Genomic DNA, 16,496 nt, shown 5'->3' on the forward strand with positions numbered 1-16,496 from the left:
GTTGCATTTCTATACACTAGCAATAAAATATTAGAAAGAGAAATTAAAGAAACAATGCCACTTAGCATTACATCGAAAAGAAAAAAATACCTAGGGATAAACCAAGTAAACTTTTGTTTATTTACTTTTTGTGGATACGTGTACTTATTCTTCTTCCAATTCCTTTTCCATTTAGGTCATTAGGAACAGATTTCTCTGTGTCATACAGTATCACAGAGTAGTTATTTATTTGAAATATAGCAGTGTGCATGCATCAGTCTCAAACTCCCTATCTATGCCTCCCCTGGCCCTTCTTACCTGGTAAACATAAGTTTGCTCTCAAAGTCTATGAGTCTACTTCTGTTTGGTAAATAATCTCATTTTAGAAATACACATATCTAAGGAGGCAAAAGGCCTGTACTCTGAAAACAGTAAGACATTGATGAATGAAACTGAAGATGACACAAATAGATGAAAAGATATCACATTCTTAGATTGGAATAATCAGTATTTTCAACATGACTATGCTATCCAAGGCAATCTACAGATTTTATACAATCCATATCAAATTCCCAATGGTATTTTCAACAGAACTAGGGCCAAAAAAATTGAAACTTGTATGGAGACACAAAAGACTTCAAATAACAAAAACAATCCTGATTAAGGAAAATAAAGCTGGAGGAACCAAGCTCCCTAATATCAGACTATACTACAGTTACAGAAATCAAAACAGTATGGTACTGATACAAAGACAGATTTAGAGACCAATAGAACAGGTTAGAAACCTCAGAAATAAACCCACAGACCTATGGTCAATTAATCTATGACAAATGAAGCAAGACTGTACAATGCAGAAAAGATGACTCTTCAATAAATGGTGTTGGGAAAACTGGACAGCTACTTGTAAAAATGAAATTAAAACATTATTTAACACCATACTCAAAAATAAACCCAAAATGAATTAAAAGTCTAAATGTGAGTCTGGATACCATAAAACTCTTTCAGGGGTGGTCCCAAGATGGTGGAGAAATAGGATGGGGAGACCACTTTCTTCCCTACAAATACATCAAAAGATCATCTGTATGTGGAGCAACTCCCTTAGAATAGCTTCTGAATGCTGGTGGAGGACCCCCAGATACTCAGAAAGACAAACCAGTCTCTTTGAAATGAGGTAGGACAAAAGATAAAGATGAAAAGAGAAACTAAAGATTTGGGGACAGAAACCCATCTTGTGGAGGGAGTCATTGAGGAGAAGTTTCCACATGATAGGAAACCCTCTCACAGGCGGGGTCAGTGGGGAGCTCTGGAATCTAAGAGGGCAGCTTATCTGAAAAAAAAAAAAAAATCACCACAGCAATTGCACCAAACAGCAATTACCAGCTGAGAAGTGGCTCACAAGCTTGCATCTTCCCACAGACAGTTGGGGCTGAGTGTGGAGGCATTCCCTGCATCTTTGATCTTAGAGCAAGGACTAGGGTTGAATGCCGTGAAGACACTCTGAGGAGACTAATGTGACATACCACAGACAGAATGGGGAAAACCCAAACTGGGAATGCCAGAGAAACTAAAACAAAGGACCTTTCCCATGGGAAGGCTCTACCGCTGCACTGTGACACTTGGCGTGCTTACAGAACAAAGTATCATGCCTTAGTGAATACCTAAGGAGAGTAAGCTGGATCCCATTTACAGCCCTCCCCAGAGGCAGGGAGGCAGGTGTGTGACAGTCAGAGGTGGAAGGCAAAGGGCCACTGCAATCTCGGCCCCAGAGACTGCATGTTCAGCCAAGCTGTGAGAGGGTGGCCAGTTGCTAACCACATCTCTTCCTAGGATCCTGGATGGTTCATACCTTCTGTGCATGTCACAGCCTAAGACCAGCTCTCCTGAGGAGACACACAGCCTACCTGGGACTGTGGCATCATGGTGCACCCAGAAGCCTGAGTGGCTTGGACCTCGGAGGTGCACACTGCCTTGGACTGTGGCAACCCTCATATGGTCCATACAGTGCTAGCGCTCGCCACACACGCTAGCAGTGTTTGTTTGCAGTGTCCCTCCCTCACTACAGCATAACTGAGAAAGTGAGCCCAAATAAGTGGTCACTTTCATTCACTCCTGTCAGGGTGGAGATCAGACACAGATGAGATTTGCAAGCAGAGGTGGTCAACCTAAACAAAGAAAAGAAGGGAGAACCACCTCAGAAGTGACAGGTGCAACAGATTAAAATCTTGCAGTTAAGCTGAATCTGCGTTTGAGTGGTAACTATATAATTTGAGAACAACTACAAGACAGAACAAGGGAATATCTGACACTGAACTGATGCCACACTGTCCACAACAGCTCCAGATAAATTCATAGATATATTTTTTTATTATTATTATTTTTATTTTTTTGAATGCTATTATTTTTCAAATTTCTTTTAATTTTTTATTCTTAATTTTTCTTTATTCCCCTTTTTTCCACCTTTCTTTTTTCCACCATACTGTCCTAATGTGGTTATCTATTACTCCTTTAACTTTTATTTTTTATAGCCTACTTTTACCTTTCAAAAAAAATCCTTTTTAAAATAAATTTCATATTTTTCACTTTTTGTATTAGATTTCATTTTTCTTATATTGTACTTTTGAGAGTCTAATTTTAACTCTAGCTTTTTATCTTTTGCTTTTGATTTTTTGTAATTAATTTTGTATCTTTAAGAGTCTAATTTTTAGCACCTAATTTTTAGATTTTAGTATCTTTCACTAAGAGATTTGATTACAGGCTTGATTGTTCTCTTCCCTTTTGAGTCTCCCTTTTCTCCCCCTGACCACCTCTATCTCCTTCCGCCCTCTTCTCTTCTCTATATAACTCTATGAATCTCTTTGGGTGTTCTTGGCTATGGAAAGTTACTTCACCATTAACCTAGGGAGTTTGTCTTTTATGATGTGTGGATGGAGAGATGTTTCACCATTAATCTAGGGGGGTTATCTTCTATGATGTGTGGATGGAGAAGTCTGGATGTTATGGTAAGAGATCGAAAGAAATCAAAAAGGAAATCAAGATATGCATAGAAACAAATGATAATGAAAACATGACAACTCAAAACCTATGGGATGCATCCAATCTGGACTGGTGATCTGTTGCACTGGGATGACCCAGAGGGATGGGATGGGGAGGGCGGTGGGGGGGGGGGGTTCAGGATGGGCAACACATGTAAATCCATGGCTGATTCATGTCAATGAATGGCAAAAACCACTACAATATTGTAAAGTAATTAACCTCCAACTAATAAAAAGAATTGAAAAAAATTCAAAAATTCAAAAAAACAAAAACAAAAACAAAAACTATGGGATTCAGTAAAAGCAGTGCTAAGAGGGAAATTCATAGCAATAAAAGCCTACCTCCAGAAACAAGAGAAGCATCAAATAAACAACCTAATATTACACTTAATACAACTAAAAACAAAAACCCAAATTTAGTAGGAAGACAGAAATCATAAAAATCAGAGCAGAAGTAAATTGAAAAAAAGAAATGGAGACTATAGCAATGATCAATAAAACTAAAAGTTTGTTGTTTAAGAAGATAAACAAAATAGACACACCGCTAGCCAAACTCTTCAAGAAAAAAAGATGGCAAAGACTCAAATCAATAAGATGAGAAATGAAAACGGAGAAATTACAACAGAAAACACAGAAATATAAACGATCATAAGAGGCTACTATGAGAAACTGTATGCCAATAAAATGAACAACTTGGAAGGAATACTTAGAAAAGTATAACCTTCCAAAACTGAACCAGGAAGAAATAGACCAATTAGTTGAAACAGGCCAATTAATTGAACAGACCAATTAGAAGCACAGAAATCCAAACCATAATCAAAAATATTCCAACAAGCAAAAGACCAGAACCAGATGGCTTCACAGGTGAATTGCACCAAATTTTTTTTTAAAAAAGAGTTAACACCTATCCCACTCAAAATTCCAGAAAATTGCAGAGGAAGAAAAACAGATTCATGTGGTTGAATGGCAAAAACCATCACAATATCATAGAGCAATTATCCTCCAATTAAAATTAGTTTTCTTAAAAATGAAAAGGCATAAAACTCTTAGAGGAAAACATAAGCAGTACACACTTTCATATAAACACAGGAATGTGATTTTTAATTTCTCTCCTAGAGTAGTGCAAATAAAACCAAACATAAGCAAATGGGACACAATTAAAATCAAAGTCTTTTGCATAGTAACAGAAACCATAAAAAGAATAAGTGAGAAGGCAATCCACAGAATGGGAGAAAATATTTTCAAATGAAGTTATCAAAAAGGCGTTAATCTCTAATATTTACAAAACAGCTCAAGCAGCTCAATATTTTTTAAAAAAAAGAGCAGAAGATCTAAATAGTCATTTCTCTACAGAAAATATAGAAATAAACAAGAGGAACATGAAAAAAATGCTCAATATCACTAATTGTGAGGGAAATGCAAGTCAAAACTACAATGAGATATCACCTCACACCAGTCAGAATGTCAGTCATGAAGATGTCAGCAAACAATAAATGCTGGAGAGTGTGTGGGGCAAAGGGAGCCCTTTTACACTACTGATGGAAATATAAATTGATACAACCACTATGAAGAACAGTATGAACATTCCTTAAGAAACTAAAAATAGAGCTAGCTGTCTTTGCTGCTCAGTTGCTAAGTCATGTCCGACTCTTTGCAACCTCATGGACTACAGCATGACAGTCTTCCCTGTGCTTCACCAATTCCCAGAGTCTGCTCAAACTTATGTCCATTGAATCCATGATGCAATCCAATCATCTCATCCTCTTGCACTCACTTCTCCTCCTGCCCTCAATCTTTCCCAGCATCAGGGTCTTATCCAGTGACTTGGCTCTTTGCATAAAGTGGCCAAGGTATTGGAGTTTCAGCTTTAGCATCAGCCCTTCCAATGAATATTCAGGTTTATTTCCTTTCGGAATGACTGGTTTGATCTCCTTGAAGTCCAAGGGACTCTCAAGAGTCTTTTCCAGAACCACAGTTTGAAAGTATCAATTTTTTGGCACTCAGCCTTCTTTATGATCCAACTCTTACATCCACACATGTCTACTGGGAAAACTATAGCTTTGACTATATGAATCTTTATGAACAAAGTGATGTCTCTGTTTTTTAATACACTGTCTAGCTTTGTCAGAGCTTTTCTTCTAAGGAGGAAGCAACTTCTAATTTCATGTCTTCAGTCACTATCCACAGTGATTTTTGGAAACAAGAAATTTAAATCTGTCACTGTTTGCATTTTCCCCATCCATTTGCCACGAAGTGATGGGATCTGATGCCATGATCTTAGTTTTCTGAATGTTGGCTTTTAAGTGAGCTTTGTCACTCTCCCCTTTCAGCTTCATCAAGAGGCTCTTTAGATCCTCGCTTTCTGCCATTATAGAGGTATTGTGTATATATATATCTGAGGTTGTTGATATTCCTCCCAGCAACCTTGGTTCCAGTTTGTGATTCATTCTGCTGGGCATTTCCCATGATATACTCTGCATATAGGGGCTTCCCAGGTGGCACTAGTAGTAAATAACCTGTTGGGTCAATCCCTGGTTTGGGAATACCCCCAAGGTATTCTGTGCCAAGGAGGGCACGGCAACCCACTCCAATATTCTTGCTTGGAGAATCCCTTGGACATAAGAGGCTGGCAGGCTACTGTCCATAGTGTCACAAAGAGATGAACGTGACTGCAGAGACAGCATGTGCACATGCACAATGCATGTAAGTAGGGTGACAATATACAGCCTTCACGTACTCCTTTCCCAATTTTAAGTCAATCATTTGTCCCATGCCTGGTTCTAACTGTTCTAACTGTTGCTTCTTGATCTTCATACAGGTTTCTCAAGGGGCAGGTAAGGTGGTCCAGTATTTGCATCTCTTTAAGAATTTTCCACAGTTTGTAGTGATCCACAAAAAGGTATAGTCAATGCATAGTCAATGAAGAGGAAGATTTTTTTTTAAATTATCTTGCTTTTTCTATGATCGAATGGATATTGGCAATTTGATCTCTGGTTACTCTACCTTTTCTAAATCCAGCTTGTACTTCTGGAAGTTCTTGGTTCACATACTGTTGAGACCTAGATTGAAGGATTTTGAGTACTACTTTTCTACCATGTGAAATGAGTGTAACTGTACGAGCTACCAATCGATCCAGCAAGCCCAACCCTAGGAATATATCTGTAGAAAGATGCGGTCTGAAAAGAAACATGCACCATAATGTTCATTGTCATGCTGTACACAATAGCCAAAGACATGCAAGCAATCTAAATGTCCATGGATATTAAAGAATTTTATTATTTTACGTGTAGTTGTCCAGTTTTCTCAGCATCACGTACTGAAGAGATACTTTTCTCCATTGTATATATAATATAGTTGCATGTATAATATTTGTCATAGATTAATTGACTATAGATGCATGGGTTTATTTCTGGGCTTTCTATCCTGTTTTATTGATCTCGACTTCTGTTTTTGTGGCAGTACCATACTGTTTTGATTACTGTAGCTTTGTAGTATAGTTTGAAGTCAGAAAGCCTGATTCCTCCAGCTCTATTTTTCTTTCTCAGAATTGCTTAGGCTGTCTGGGGTCTTTTGTGATTTCACACGAATTTTAAGACTTTTTGTTTTAGTTCCATGAAAATTGTCATTGAAAATTTGCTAGGGATTGCATTGAATCTGTAGATTGCTGTGGGGTGTATAGTCATTTTGACAATATTGATTTTTCCAACCCAATAATATGATATATCTTTCCATCTATGTGGGTTATCTTCAATGTCTTTCATCAGCATCTTATAGTTTTCAGAGAATAGGTCTTTTGCCTCTTTGATTTATGTCAAAGAGTGTTCCACCTATGATTTAATCCAATATATTTATAGAATCTCATCTTCCACTTAGGTCTTTAATCCATTTTGAGTTTAATATGCATATTTTTGTATATTAGAGAAAGTTCTAATTTAATCCTTTTACATGTAGCTGTCCAGTTTTCCCATAACCATTATTGAAGAAACTATCTTTCTGTATATTCTTGTCTCATTTGTTGTAGATTAAGTGACTGTAAGTGTGTGAGTTTATTTCTGGGCTCTCTATTCTGTCCCATTGATCTATATGTCTGTTTTTTGTGCTAATACCATACTCTTTTGATTTCTATAGCTTTGTAGTATAGTCTGAAGTCAAGGCATGTGATTTATGCAGCTCTGAAGAAGAGAATCTTGAGAAAGAAGAATGAAACTGAAGAAAGCAGGCCATTTAAAAAATTATCATTGAAAAAAATTGGCAATTTAATTTTCACTTTTTCATGCATTGCTCCCCTGACCTCAGTGAACATCTTTATGACCATTATTTTGAAGTCTTTGTTTGGTAAGTCACTTATATCCCTCTTATTAAGATTGGTTCCTGGATATTTATGTTCTTTTGCTTAGAACATATACCATTCTTTCTTTGCTTTTTTTTGACTCCCTGTGTTGGTCTGTACATTACATAAAACACCCTAGCCTTGTGCACTAGGTGAACATCATCAATTATCCTGCCTGGAGTTCCTGGTTGCCTCATAAACCTTTGTGATTTTTCAAGCTGCCACCTTCTATTCTTAGTGGCTCCCAGTAAATTAAGGAGTTATTAGACCCATCAGTATCCCAAAGTCATTGCAAAGCCCCGCCCCCCCACCCTCATTTGTCCAGACTCACAGTGGACTGCTAATTGTCTGGTCTTTCAGTTCCAGATATTTCAGTTTCAAATATTGGTTACTTTAAAGCCAAACCTCAAGTAGAAGCTGGCACATTCATGGCATTAGATATACAATCTAGTCATCATGGTCAATCCAGGAGCTGGATGTTTTTCTTAGTGATTCTGTGCTGACCCAGAGTGAATAGTCTCTGAGGGTTTTGTGTGCCCTGAGTGGTCCTGTGTGACTTGTGTACACCAAGCCCTATCAGCTCCCAGACCTAGGTGATTAGGAAGCCTGTTACTCAAGTGGAAGCCTTAACAGCTGGGGCACTTAATGTGTGAACAAGTTCTTTCTAGCTTGAACCTGAAGCATTGGTTTTACTGTTCAAGCAAGCCAGGAAGAGACAGAAGAGGGTGTGCCCGTAAGTTCTTTCAGAATCTCAGAAGACTTTTAGTCTACTTTCAGACAGGCTGATTCCCTCTTAGGTAGCAGCTGGGAACATGCACTGTCAAATCCCTTCTATGGGGTAACTATGTGCTATGCTGTGTGCTAAGTCACTTCAGTTGTGTCTGACTCTTTGCAACCCCAGGGACTGCAGTCTGCTAGGCTCCTCTGTCCATTGGGTTCTCCAGGCAAGAGTACTGGAGTCAGTTGCAGTTGCCTCCCCCAGGGGATCTTCCCAACCCAGGGATCAAACCCGTGTCTCTTATGTCTCCTGCATTGGCAGGCAGGTTCCTTACCACTAGCACCACCTGGGAAGCCCCATGGAGTAACTAGGAGAAGGGCATTTTTGCCTGCTTTCTCTGCAATGAGACCAGGTGATATAGCTGTGGGAGTGCTCATGAACTATTTTATAAACTGCTTCTTCTTTTGCTATGTTCCTGGAGGGCCTGTGAATGCAAGCCCTGTTGTCTATCAGAGCTGGGTGATTTATGGACCCGTCCTTCAGTGGCAGCCATAAAAGTTAGGGTACTAGATGTGTGGTGAAACCCTTCACTCCATAGGGATAAGCAAGGAGTTGAGAGCTGACTCTACTGAGATAGGTACATCAACTATACTGAGACATAGTTGACATTCAGCACTGTTTAACATACACAGCATAGTGATTTGACTTACATAAACCATGGCTGAGTAGAAGGATGTGTGCTCATCTCCTGTGATAATTCCAAAATTGCAACTCACTGCTGAACAACCATCAAGAGGAGAATGTTGGATCCCACCAAAAAAAGATATCCCACATCTGAGGGCAAAGGATAAGCCCCAACAAGATGGTAGGAGATGCAAAACTGCATTTAGAACCAAACCTCATACCCGCCAGAAACACTTGGAGGGCTTAAACTAAGCCTTGTGTGCACCAGAACCCAGAGACTCCACAGAGGCTGAGCCAGACCTGCCTTTGAGTGTTTGTGTCTCCTGTGGAGGCATGGGTCAGCAGTGGCCGGCCACGGGGACAGAGGCTCTGGCTGCAACAGACCTGGGTCATGCAGCATGTGGCAAAAGGCCTCTTGGAGGAGGTCACCATCAGCCCCAACATAGAGCCACCAAGGAGACAACCCACAAATTGCAGAATGATTATACCAAAGAAATTCTTACACCATTAAGAAAGTTCTAAGACCCACAACAGATTTCCCAACCTGTGAATCTGGCAAAGAGACTGAGAACCCCCAGGGAATTTGACTTTGCAGGCCAGTGGGATGTGATCACAGAACTTCCTCAGGACTGGGGAAAAAGATGCTTTGGCAGGGGCGGGGATGGGGGGCGGGTCTCAAAATAAAAACTGTGTGTACACGAGGAGCCAGGAAAGAGTAGCAGTGTCCCCACAAGAGACTGACCCAGACTTGCCCATGTGTGTCCAAGAATCTCTGGCAGAGGCCTTGGTTGACAGTGGTCTGCTGTGGGGTTAAGGGCACTGAATACAACAGTGCATGCAAAGGTTCTTTTGAAGAAGGTTAGCCCTACCATAAGATTTCTCTGGTGGCTCAGACAGTAAAGCCTCTGCCTATAATGTGGGAGACCTGGATTCGATCCCCGGGTTGGGAAGATCCTCTGGAGAAGGAAATGGCAAACCAGTCCAGTACTCTTGCCTGGAAAATCCCATGGACAGAGGAGCCTGGTGAGCTACAATCCATGGTATTGCACACTACTGACAGCCTTGTCTAACTCAATGAAACTAAGCTGAGTGGTGTAGAGCCACCCAAGACGGACGGGTCATGATGGAGAGTTCTGATACACTAGAAAAGGGAATGGCAAACCACTTCAGTATTCTTGCCTTGAGAACACCATGAACAGTATGAAAAGGCAAAAAGATAGGACACTGAAAGATGAACTCCCCAGGTCGGTATGTGCCCAATATGCTACTGGAGATCAGTAAAGAAATAACTCCAGAAAGAATGAAGAGATGGAGCCAAAGCAAAAACAAATACAACAAAGCAAAAGCAAAGCAAATACAACACATCCACTTGTGGATGTGACTGGTGATAGAAGTAAAGTTTAATGCTGTAAAGAGCAATATTGCATAGGAACCTGGAATGTTAGGTCCATGAATCAAGCAAATTGGAAGTGGTCAAACAGGAGATGGCAAGGGTGAACATTGACATTTTAGGAATAAGCGAACTAAAATGGACAGAAATGGGTGAATTTAACTCAGATGACCATTATATCTACTACTGTGGACAGGACTTCCTTAGAAGAAATGGAGTAGCCATCATGGTCAAAAAAAGAGTCTGAAATGCAGTACTTGGATGCAGTCTCAAAAATGACAGAATGATCTCTGTTCACGTTCAAGGCAAACCATTCAATATCATAGTAATTCAAGTCTATGCCCTGTCCAGTAATGCTGAAGAAGCTGAAGTTGAATGGTTGTATGAAGACTTACAAGACCTCTTAGAGCTAACACCCCACAAAGTTGTCCTTTTCATTACAAGGAACTGGAATGCAAAAGTAGGAAGTCAAGAAACACCGGGAGTAACAAGCAAATTTGACCTTGGAGTATGGAATGAAGCAGGGCAAAGGCTAATAGAGTTTTGCTAAGAGAACATACTGGTCATAGCAAACACCCTCTTCCAACAACACAAGAGAAGACTCTACACATGGACATCACCAGATAGTCAATATTGAAATCAGATTGATTACATTCTTTGCAGCCAAAGATGGAGAAGCTCTATACAGTCAGAAAAAACAAGACTGGGAGCTGACTGTGGCTTCAATCATGAACTCTGTATTGCCAAATTCAGACTTAAATTGAAGAAAGTAGGGAAAACCACTAGACCATCTAAGTGAAGCCCTCTCTTACTTCATAATTTGCCCAACTTCAGCCTCCCTGGGACTTCCATAGCCCATTCTTTATTTTTCTACTTAACATTATCATTTTGAAAATAATTCATACTTTTATTTTATCTTGGCTACTCTCTCCCACACTAAAATGAAAGTTCCATGAGGGTAAGATTATTTTGTTTCTTTTCTTTATTACCATAAGTTCCTGTGTCTAGAAGACTGACTGGCTGAGATCCCACCTGAAGTAAGTAATGGTGAGATGAAGATAAAGCAAATAAATTAAAAAGCAAAGGCAGTCAAAGTAAGCCAAAGAGGAGCTTAGCAGTTTCCCCTGGATCTAATCCCAAATCGACCAATGCAAATGCTTCCGGGGGACATCTGGGCATTTTATTATCGTGAAGCAGGCCATCTGGGGGCATGGCCCACTTGAGAGCATTCTGAGTTTAAAATGGGCTGAGCCCTTCCTCAGAGTCAACTGCTTGTGTCCTTGTTGGAATGTGGTCCCTAACACATGGTCTTTTTTTTTTTTTAAGGTAAGCCAGAAATGTGGATTTTTGAAATGTGAAATCCCCAAAATGTCTGTATAGCTAATTGTAAAATGGAGAATGATAAAAACATGAAGATCAAGCAAACTATGACAGTGGGCTGAAACTGGCCCATGAGTCGCCTGCAGGTGTTTTCTAGACTGAATTATGTGATGTATGAAAGAAAACCTATCCCTGCTCTGGTGAGGTGGGCTCGCTTTGTGTAGTTCTTGAGGCAAACAGCTTCAGGTCATGTTGGGTGGAGAGAATGAGCTGTAATTAACAACTTCTTTCCACTCCGGGAAGCTCCCTGACTTCCCCTCTGCCTGCTATGCCTGCAGTTACTGGGCAGAAGAGAGACAGCAGAACTGTTTCTTTGACGGCAGTGAAGAACGTGGAGTGGGAAAACCAGAGAGAATTTTAAAGGGAACATCCACAGCTGGACTGGGGGAAGGAAAGGAAGAGAGAAGGACAAAGACCCATGTATTGGGACACCATACCTCAGAGGGAATTTATTGAGAGTTACCGCACCCTCTTCACACCAACGACCTATGTGGCACTATACAGTCAAAGGACTTAGTTATACAAAGTCACAACTCCCCACCCAACTGCCCATGCCACCTATCTCACCTGAAAATAGAACTGCACACATTTCTAGTACAGTTCCCTGTGTGCTTGAAGTGGGCAAGACTAGTCAGGAGGTACCCGTGAAGAGTCAGTAGGCACTCTTTTTGTTGGGGCATTGCCAGAATGGGTCTTCTGGAGGCAGCAGACCTCCATCTGGTGAAGCACTGGCAGGAGATACCTGTGGTTTCAGGCAGTTGCCAAGAGAAGCATGGACAATCAAGTATTCCCTCATGCCCTGGAGAGAAGCATTAAGCTAAGTCCTCTGTAAGGAGGCAAGGTATAGTTCAGGAAGTTGAAGAACAGTGAGATGAGTGCAGTATCTGGGTTGAGCAAATTTCCTTTTTTCTGGATAAAATGGTTTCCAAATGCAAGGTGGCACATCTCTTAAGTTCTGAGAACTCCACTGACTCGTTCCCGAAAAAATCATTTATTCAGTGTAGAGGAAGTGAACCAAGAACTTCAGGCCTGAGATTTATTGCCCCTGGGTCCTCTGGAAAATACGAGGCAACTGCCTACAGCCTCCTGCTATGGAGCACTATGCTAGTGTGTTTAGGCTGAGGGCTGGCCTCTGCTTAGCAGGTCTGGCATGAACTCCCTGATATAATAAAAGCCTTTTATGTATAAACTTGGCTGCTGCTTAACTCTTGAGACATTCCTGTCAAAATTTCCCTCTAGAGAAGCTCAAATCCATCTGGTTTCTTTGTTGCCACATTCTTTGTGCACAGAGATAGGGAGGGCAACTTGGATACTGCCAGAAGTGCTATTTTTCTTGGGTCTTCCAATCTCTCATGGAACCCACACCTCATGCCCTGTTTTCTCTATTTTCACTCCCTCTGTGGAAGGAGGAGAATTCTCCTTCCTCAGTGTTCCTCCCCTTTTGGAGTATCCTTTTAGCTTCTCCTCAGATCTCTGCCAACTTTTATCTTTGTCTCCCTTGCTCTGAACTTCTTCTAAATGTATTTGTGTCCCTCTTTACTCAATTTATCCTGATTTCCTCTCAATCCCAAGATTTCACTCTCTGTCTGTTATTCTTCAACCCCCTCCCAGTTGGCTGCCTCCCCCTCTTAGGTTATCCCTCCCCCCAGAAGCCTCTCCATTTCTGACCCCTTCCCACCTCCTTTCTTAAGCAACAATCTCTCCTCCTTTCCCCAAAAGTCCATCTCTAGTTCCTTCTTCTCTCCTCTCCTTAGACCAGACCAGCTAAGTCCTGTTCCATTTTTAGATGACTGATTATGATACTAGCTGAAATTTATTCACAGCCTGAATTTACACTTGTTCCTTTCTTTCATGTTCCCTCAATCAAACACACCCAACCTTTTCACCATGACAAATGCCTTACACACAGCATGTCATAGCTACATAAACTTATATTTTTCAGAACAAAACAACAGTTTTGCTGGCAATGATGATGGGTTTTTAGGGACCCCTATACTTTCAGTACACTGAAAAGCAACATTTTTTGTTTTTCTCCAAATCATACATTTGCCTACATACACGTGATAAGGTTTACCCTAACCGTTAAGACTTTTTCACCAAATCATAGACATAGATATGGAAATCATCATCAAACTTGATGAAGTACACAGAAGGTTTGGCTTTAACTTGGTGAATTACTTTGCCTGTCCTTTTGGAGCCATCTTCTTTGGTATATTCTACATGTTTACCTATGAGGCCATCTATAACTCCTTCTGGCTCTCTCTCTTTTGGAGAAGACTTACTCGACTCTGGCATGATATGGAGGTCACCTTCTTTATAATCATCTAAAAGCTGGTACATGTACAAAACAGGATCTTTCTCATAGGTAATATAAAACCAGGCTTTCATAATGGGTGCTTGGGCTAAGACCATCCCCCTCCATCCATCCTTAGAACCATGCTCACCCTCAAACATATGTTCCACAGCTTTACCAATTATGGTATTTGCAAGGCGCACATCTCTGACTCGAGAAAATGGCACTTTATCAGGAAGGATTTTAAGCTTTAAAATCCTTTTATCTCTGTGAAGTTCCAGTCCATAGACACAGTCAATTCCATCATATTTCACCAGATAAAGAGAGGGATTTATAGGCACCTGATCCAGAACGGTTCCTTTCCACTGGGTGATGGGCTCATCGCCTTCCTTCCATCCATGTGAAATTCTGCAGCCCACGATGTTCCTGCGGGGCTGGGAGGAAGGTCTGCCCCTCTGTTTCTTTTGAGAAATCTTTTTCTTCCTCATACTTGCAGACAAGGTGTGGCCATCAACAATGTCCCTTGTTTGCTGCCTTGCAGTTGCCTTTTTGTGAGGTGTCTTCATACCTGCAAGGGGAGGAAAGAGGCTAGGGAGAAACATTTAGTGTACTGTAGTGTGAAATTTTATTTCTCTGCATTGCAAATTCCCTGGGCATCAGGTATACGTATTGCCATCCAAGTTATTGGATGTCCAGCAGAGATGCTGGCTATCAAAATATTATTGGATGTTTGCCTGCAGTCCCTCCAAACTTACTTGGCTGTGCTGGAGGGTTGGAAAGGTGATAGCTTTGGTTGTTGAGCCCCCAGCAAGAGGGAGCAGGCTCCTTTGGCTAATACCTCTGTTGCCATCTTAGACTCCCCACACCAAACACAAATATTCATCATTTATTAGTTCCCACTCAGTCTCTCCATTTGCATGAACATAGTACCCTTTTCCCCTGCTCATTGTCATTTGCTCTTCATCTGTCTTGCCTCCCACCCCCATTCCTTCTGCCAGTTGTTCAACTCTCCTTCCTATCTCTTCCTGGTCTACCCCATTTTGCCGCTGGGTGCGCAGAGCAAATCTATTTCTCTTTCTGAGGCTACCTTTATATACCACCCAGGTGCTCTTCGGCTCTCCCTCCCCCCACCCCCCATCCCCAAATCACCCTTCTGAGTCTCCCTCATTTTCCATTCCAGCACGGAACCCAAATTTTCCCTCTTGGCACCCACCAACCCGCATCCTCCGATTCTCTAGTCCAGCGCCCACCTCCCCAAGTCGGGGGACCGCAGGTCTCACGTGTCCAAATCGGACACCTCACTGCTGCCTCCGCTGTGAACCTGTGGTGAAAGAGGATCAGCAGGCGACGAGTTCGGAGTTTGCAAGAGCTGGGAGGGAAGGATTCTTAGGCGAGGAGCGTTTCTAGGAAGACAGCTGGGCTGACGAAGAGGATGGCGGCAGTGTCTCCAACACCGCGGTCGCGGGCCCTCCACCTCTTTGGCGGTGACGGCCTCTCTGCCACATCGGGATCCCAGAAGCCGCTGCCGCAGCCGCAGTCTCCTCCCTCTTACCATCGCGCAGCTTCCTGCCAGGAGAGAGGCCGCCCCTTCCTGCCAAACACTGCCACCCTCCCCGCCTCCTCCACTCTCAAGCCCATCTCTGCCCTGTGCCTGGGAGGTGTTTCTATCTCTTGGCTCTACGCCTTCACAAAATTTGGAGGCGCCTTGCTAAACCCACAACGCACCACCCCAACCAGCTTTGCGTTCTGTCTCCAGATCAGGAGCCCCCATTTCCTTCACCCTACCCCTACCACAGTGCCCGTGCCTCATCTGTTTTCCAATTTTCAAGAATTTCCCTTTTCTCCCCCTGCCCTCGTGCCCTTCTGATGTTAGTCTCTATATACGGAAACGTATGTTTCTTGCCATTTAAGGGGATTTGAGGTAGGACGAGAGAAATGAGCTTGTGCTTATTTGCATCTTGATACAATCTCTAGGGAATTTTTACTCTCCAGTCATTTCCAGACTTCTTAAAAATATGTATATTTTCCCTTTTCTTCCTTTTCACAGATTGAAAAGAACTGCATGCACTATGTGGACTTTGTAAAATTCAGAAGATTCACTTGAAGAAAATAATCTACCCTAAAACCACTATAAATCTCATTCCCCAGGGCTTCAAGCAAAATATGAACACTCTATTTCCTTCACCTTTTTTTCTACTCTTTTAGAGATCTAGGGTCACTTTGCAGATTCAATTCTTAAAAATTCTTTGTAATATCATTTTTATGGTATTTTGAAAATACAGTGTATGCAGCAATATTACAAGTAATAAGTACTCTCCATTAAAAATTTACCTGTTTTTATTGAAACATTTTAAAATTAAAATATTAATAAAATGTAATTCTCTTTTATTCTCTAATCCTGATCCTAGTCTCTTCTTCCTCTCTAATGCTAAAAATCATCACTCAACTTTTGCATATCCTAACCCTCTTTATAGTCATACCTATATTATTTACAAACATATTATTAATTTTGTTTTTCATATTTATTTTTAAAATGTCCATTATGAAGGATAATTAATTACCCCATACTGTGAGGGGAAGAGAATAATTATTTTTCAGTGGCCCACAAGACATTTCTGGGAGATGGCTATGTGTTCTTATGACTCATCTATACATATGTACTGTGCAACTGATAGGAATATGATATCTTT

The 16,496-nt window shown here is 41.2% G+C and overlaps 1 protein-coding gene across 1 annotated transcript; it reads right to left on the reverse strand.

Annotated features, from left to right (window-relative positions):
* Positions 1-13,426: 13,426 nt before the first annotated feature.
* On the reverse strand, positions 13,427-15,186 carry LOC122690219 (spindlin-2). The gene is made up of 2 exons (XM_043897264.1): positions 15,057-15,186; positions 13,427-14,374 (listed from the first exon to the last, which is right to left on the reverse strand). The coding sequence occupies exon 2, from the start codon at positions 14,370-14,372 to the stop codon at positions 13,596-13,598; it is 777 nt and encodes a 258-aa protein (XP_043753199.1). The 5' UTR covers positions 14,373-14,374; positions 15,057-15,186; the 3' UTR covers positions 13,427-13,595.
* Positions 15,187-16,496: the final 1,310 nt, after the last annotated feature.

The sequence above is a fragment of the Cervus elaphus genome, chromosome X, assembly GCF_910594005.1.
Source record: "Cervus elaphus chromosome X, mCerEla1.1, whole genome shotgun sequence".
In the NCBI taxonomy this organism is placed as follows: Eukaryota; Metazoa; Chordata; class Mammalia; order Artiodactyla; family Cervidae; genus Cervus; species Cervus elaphus.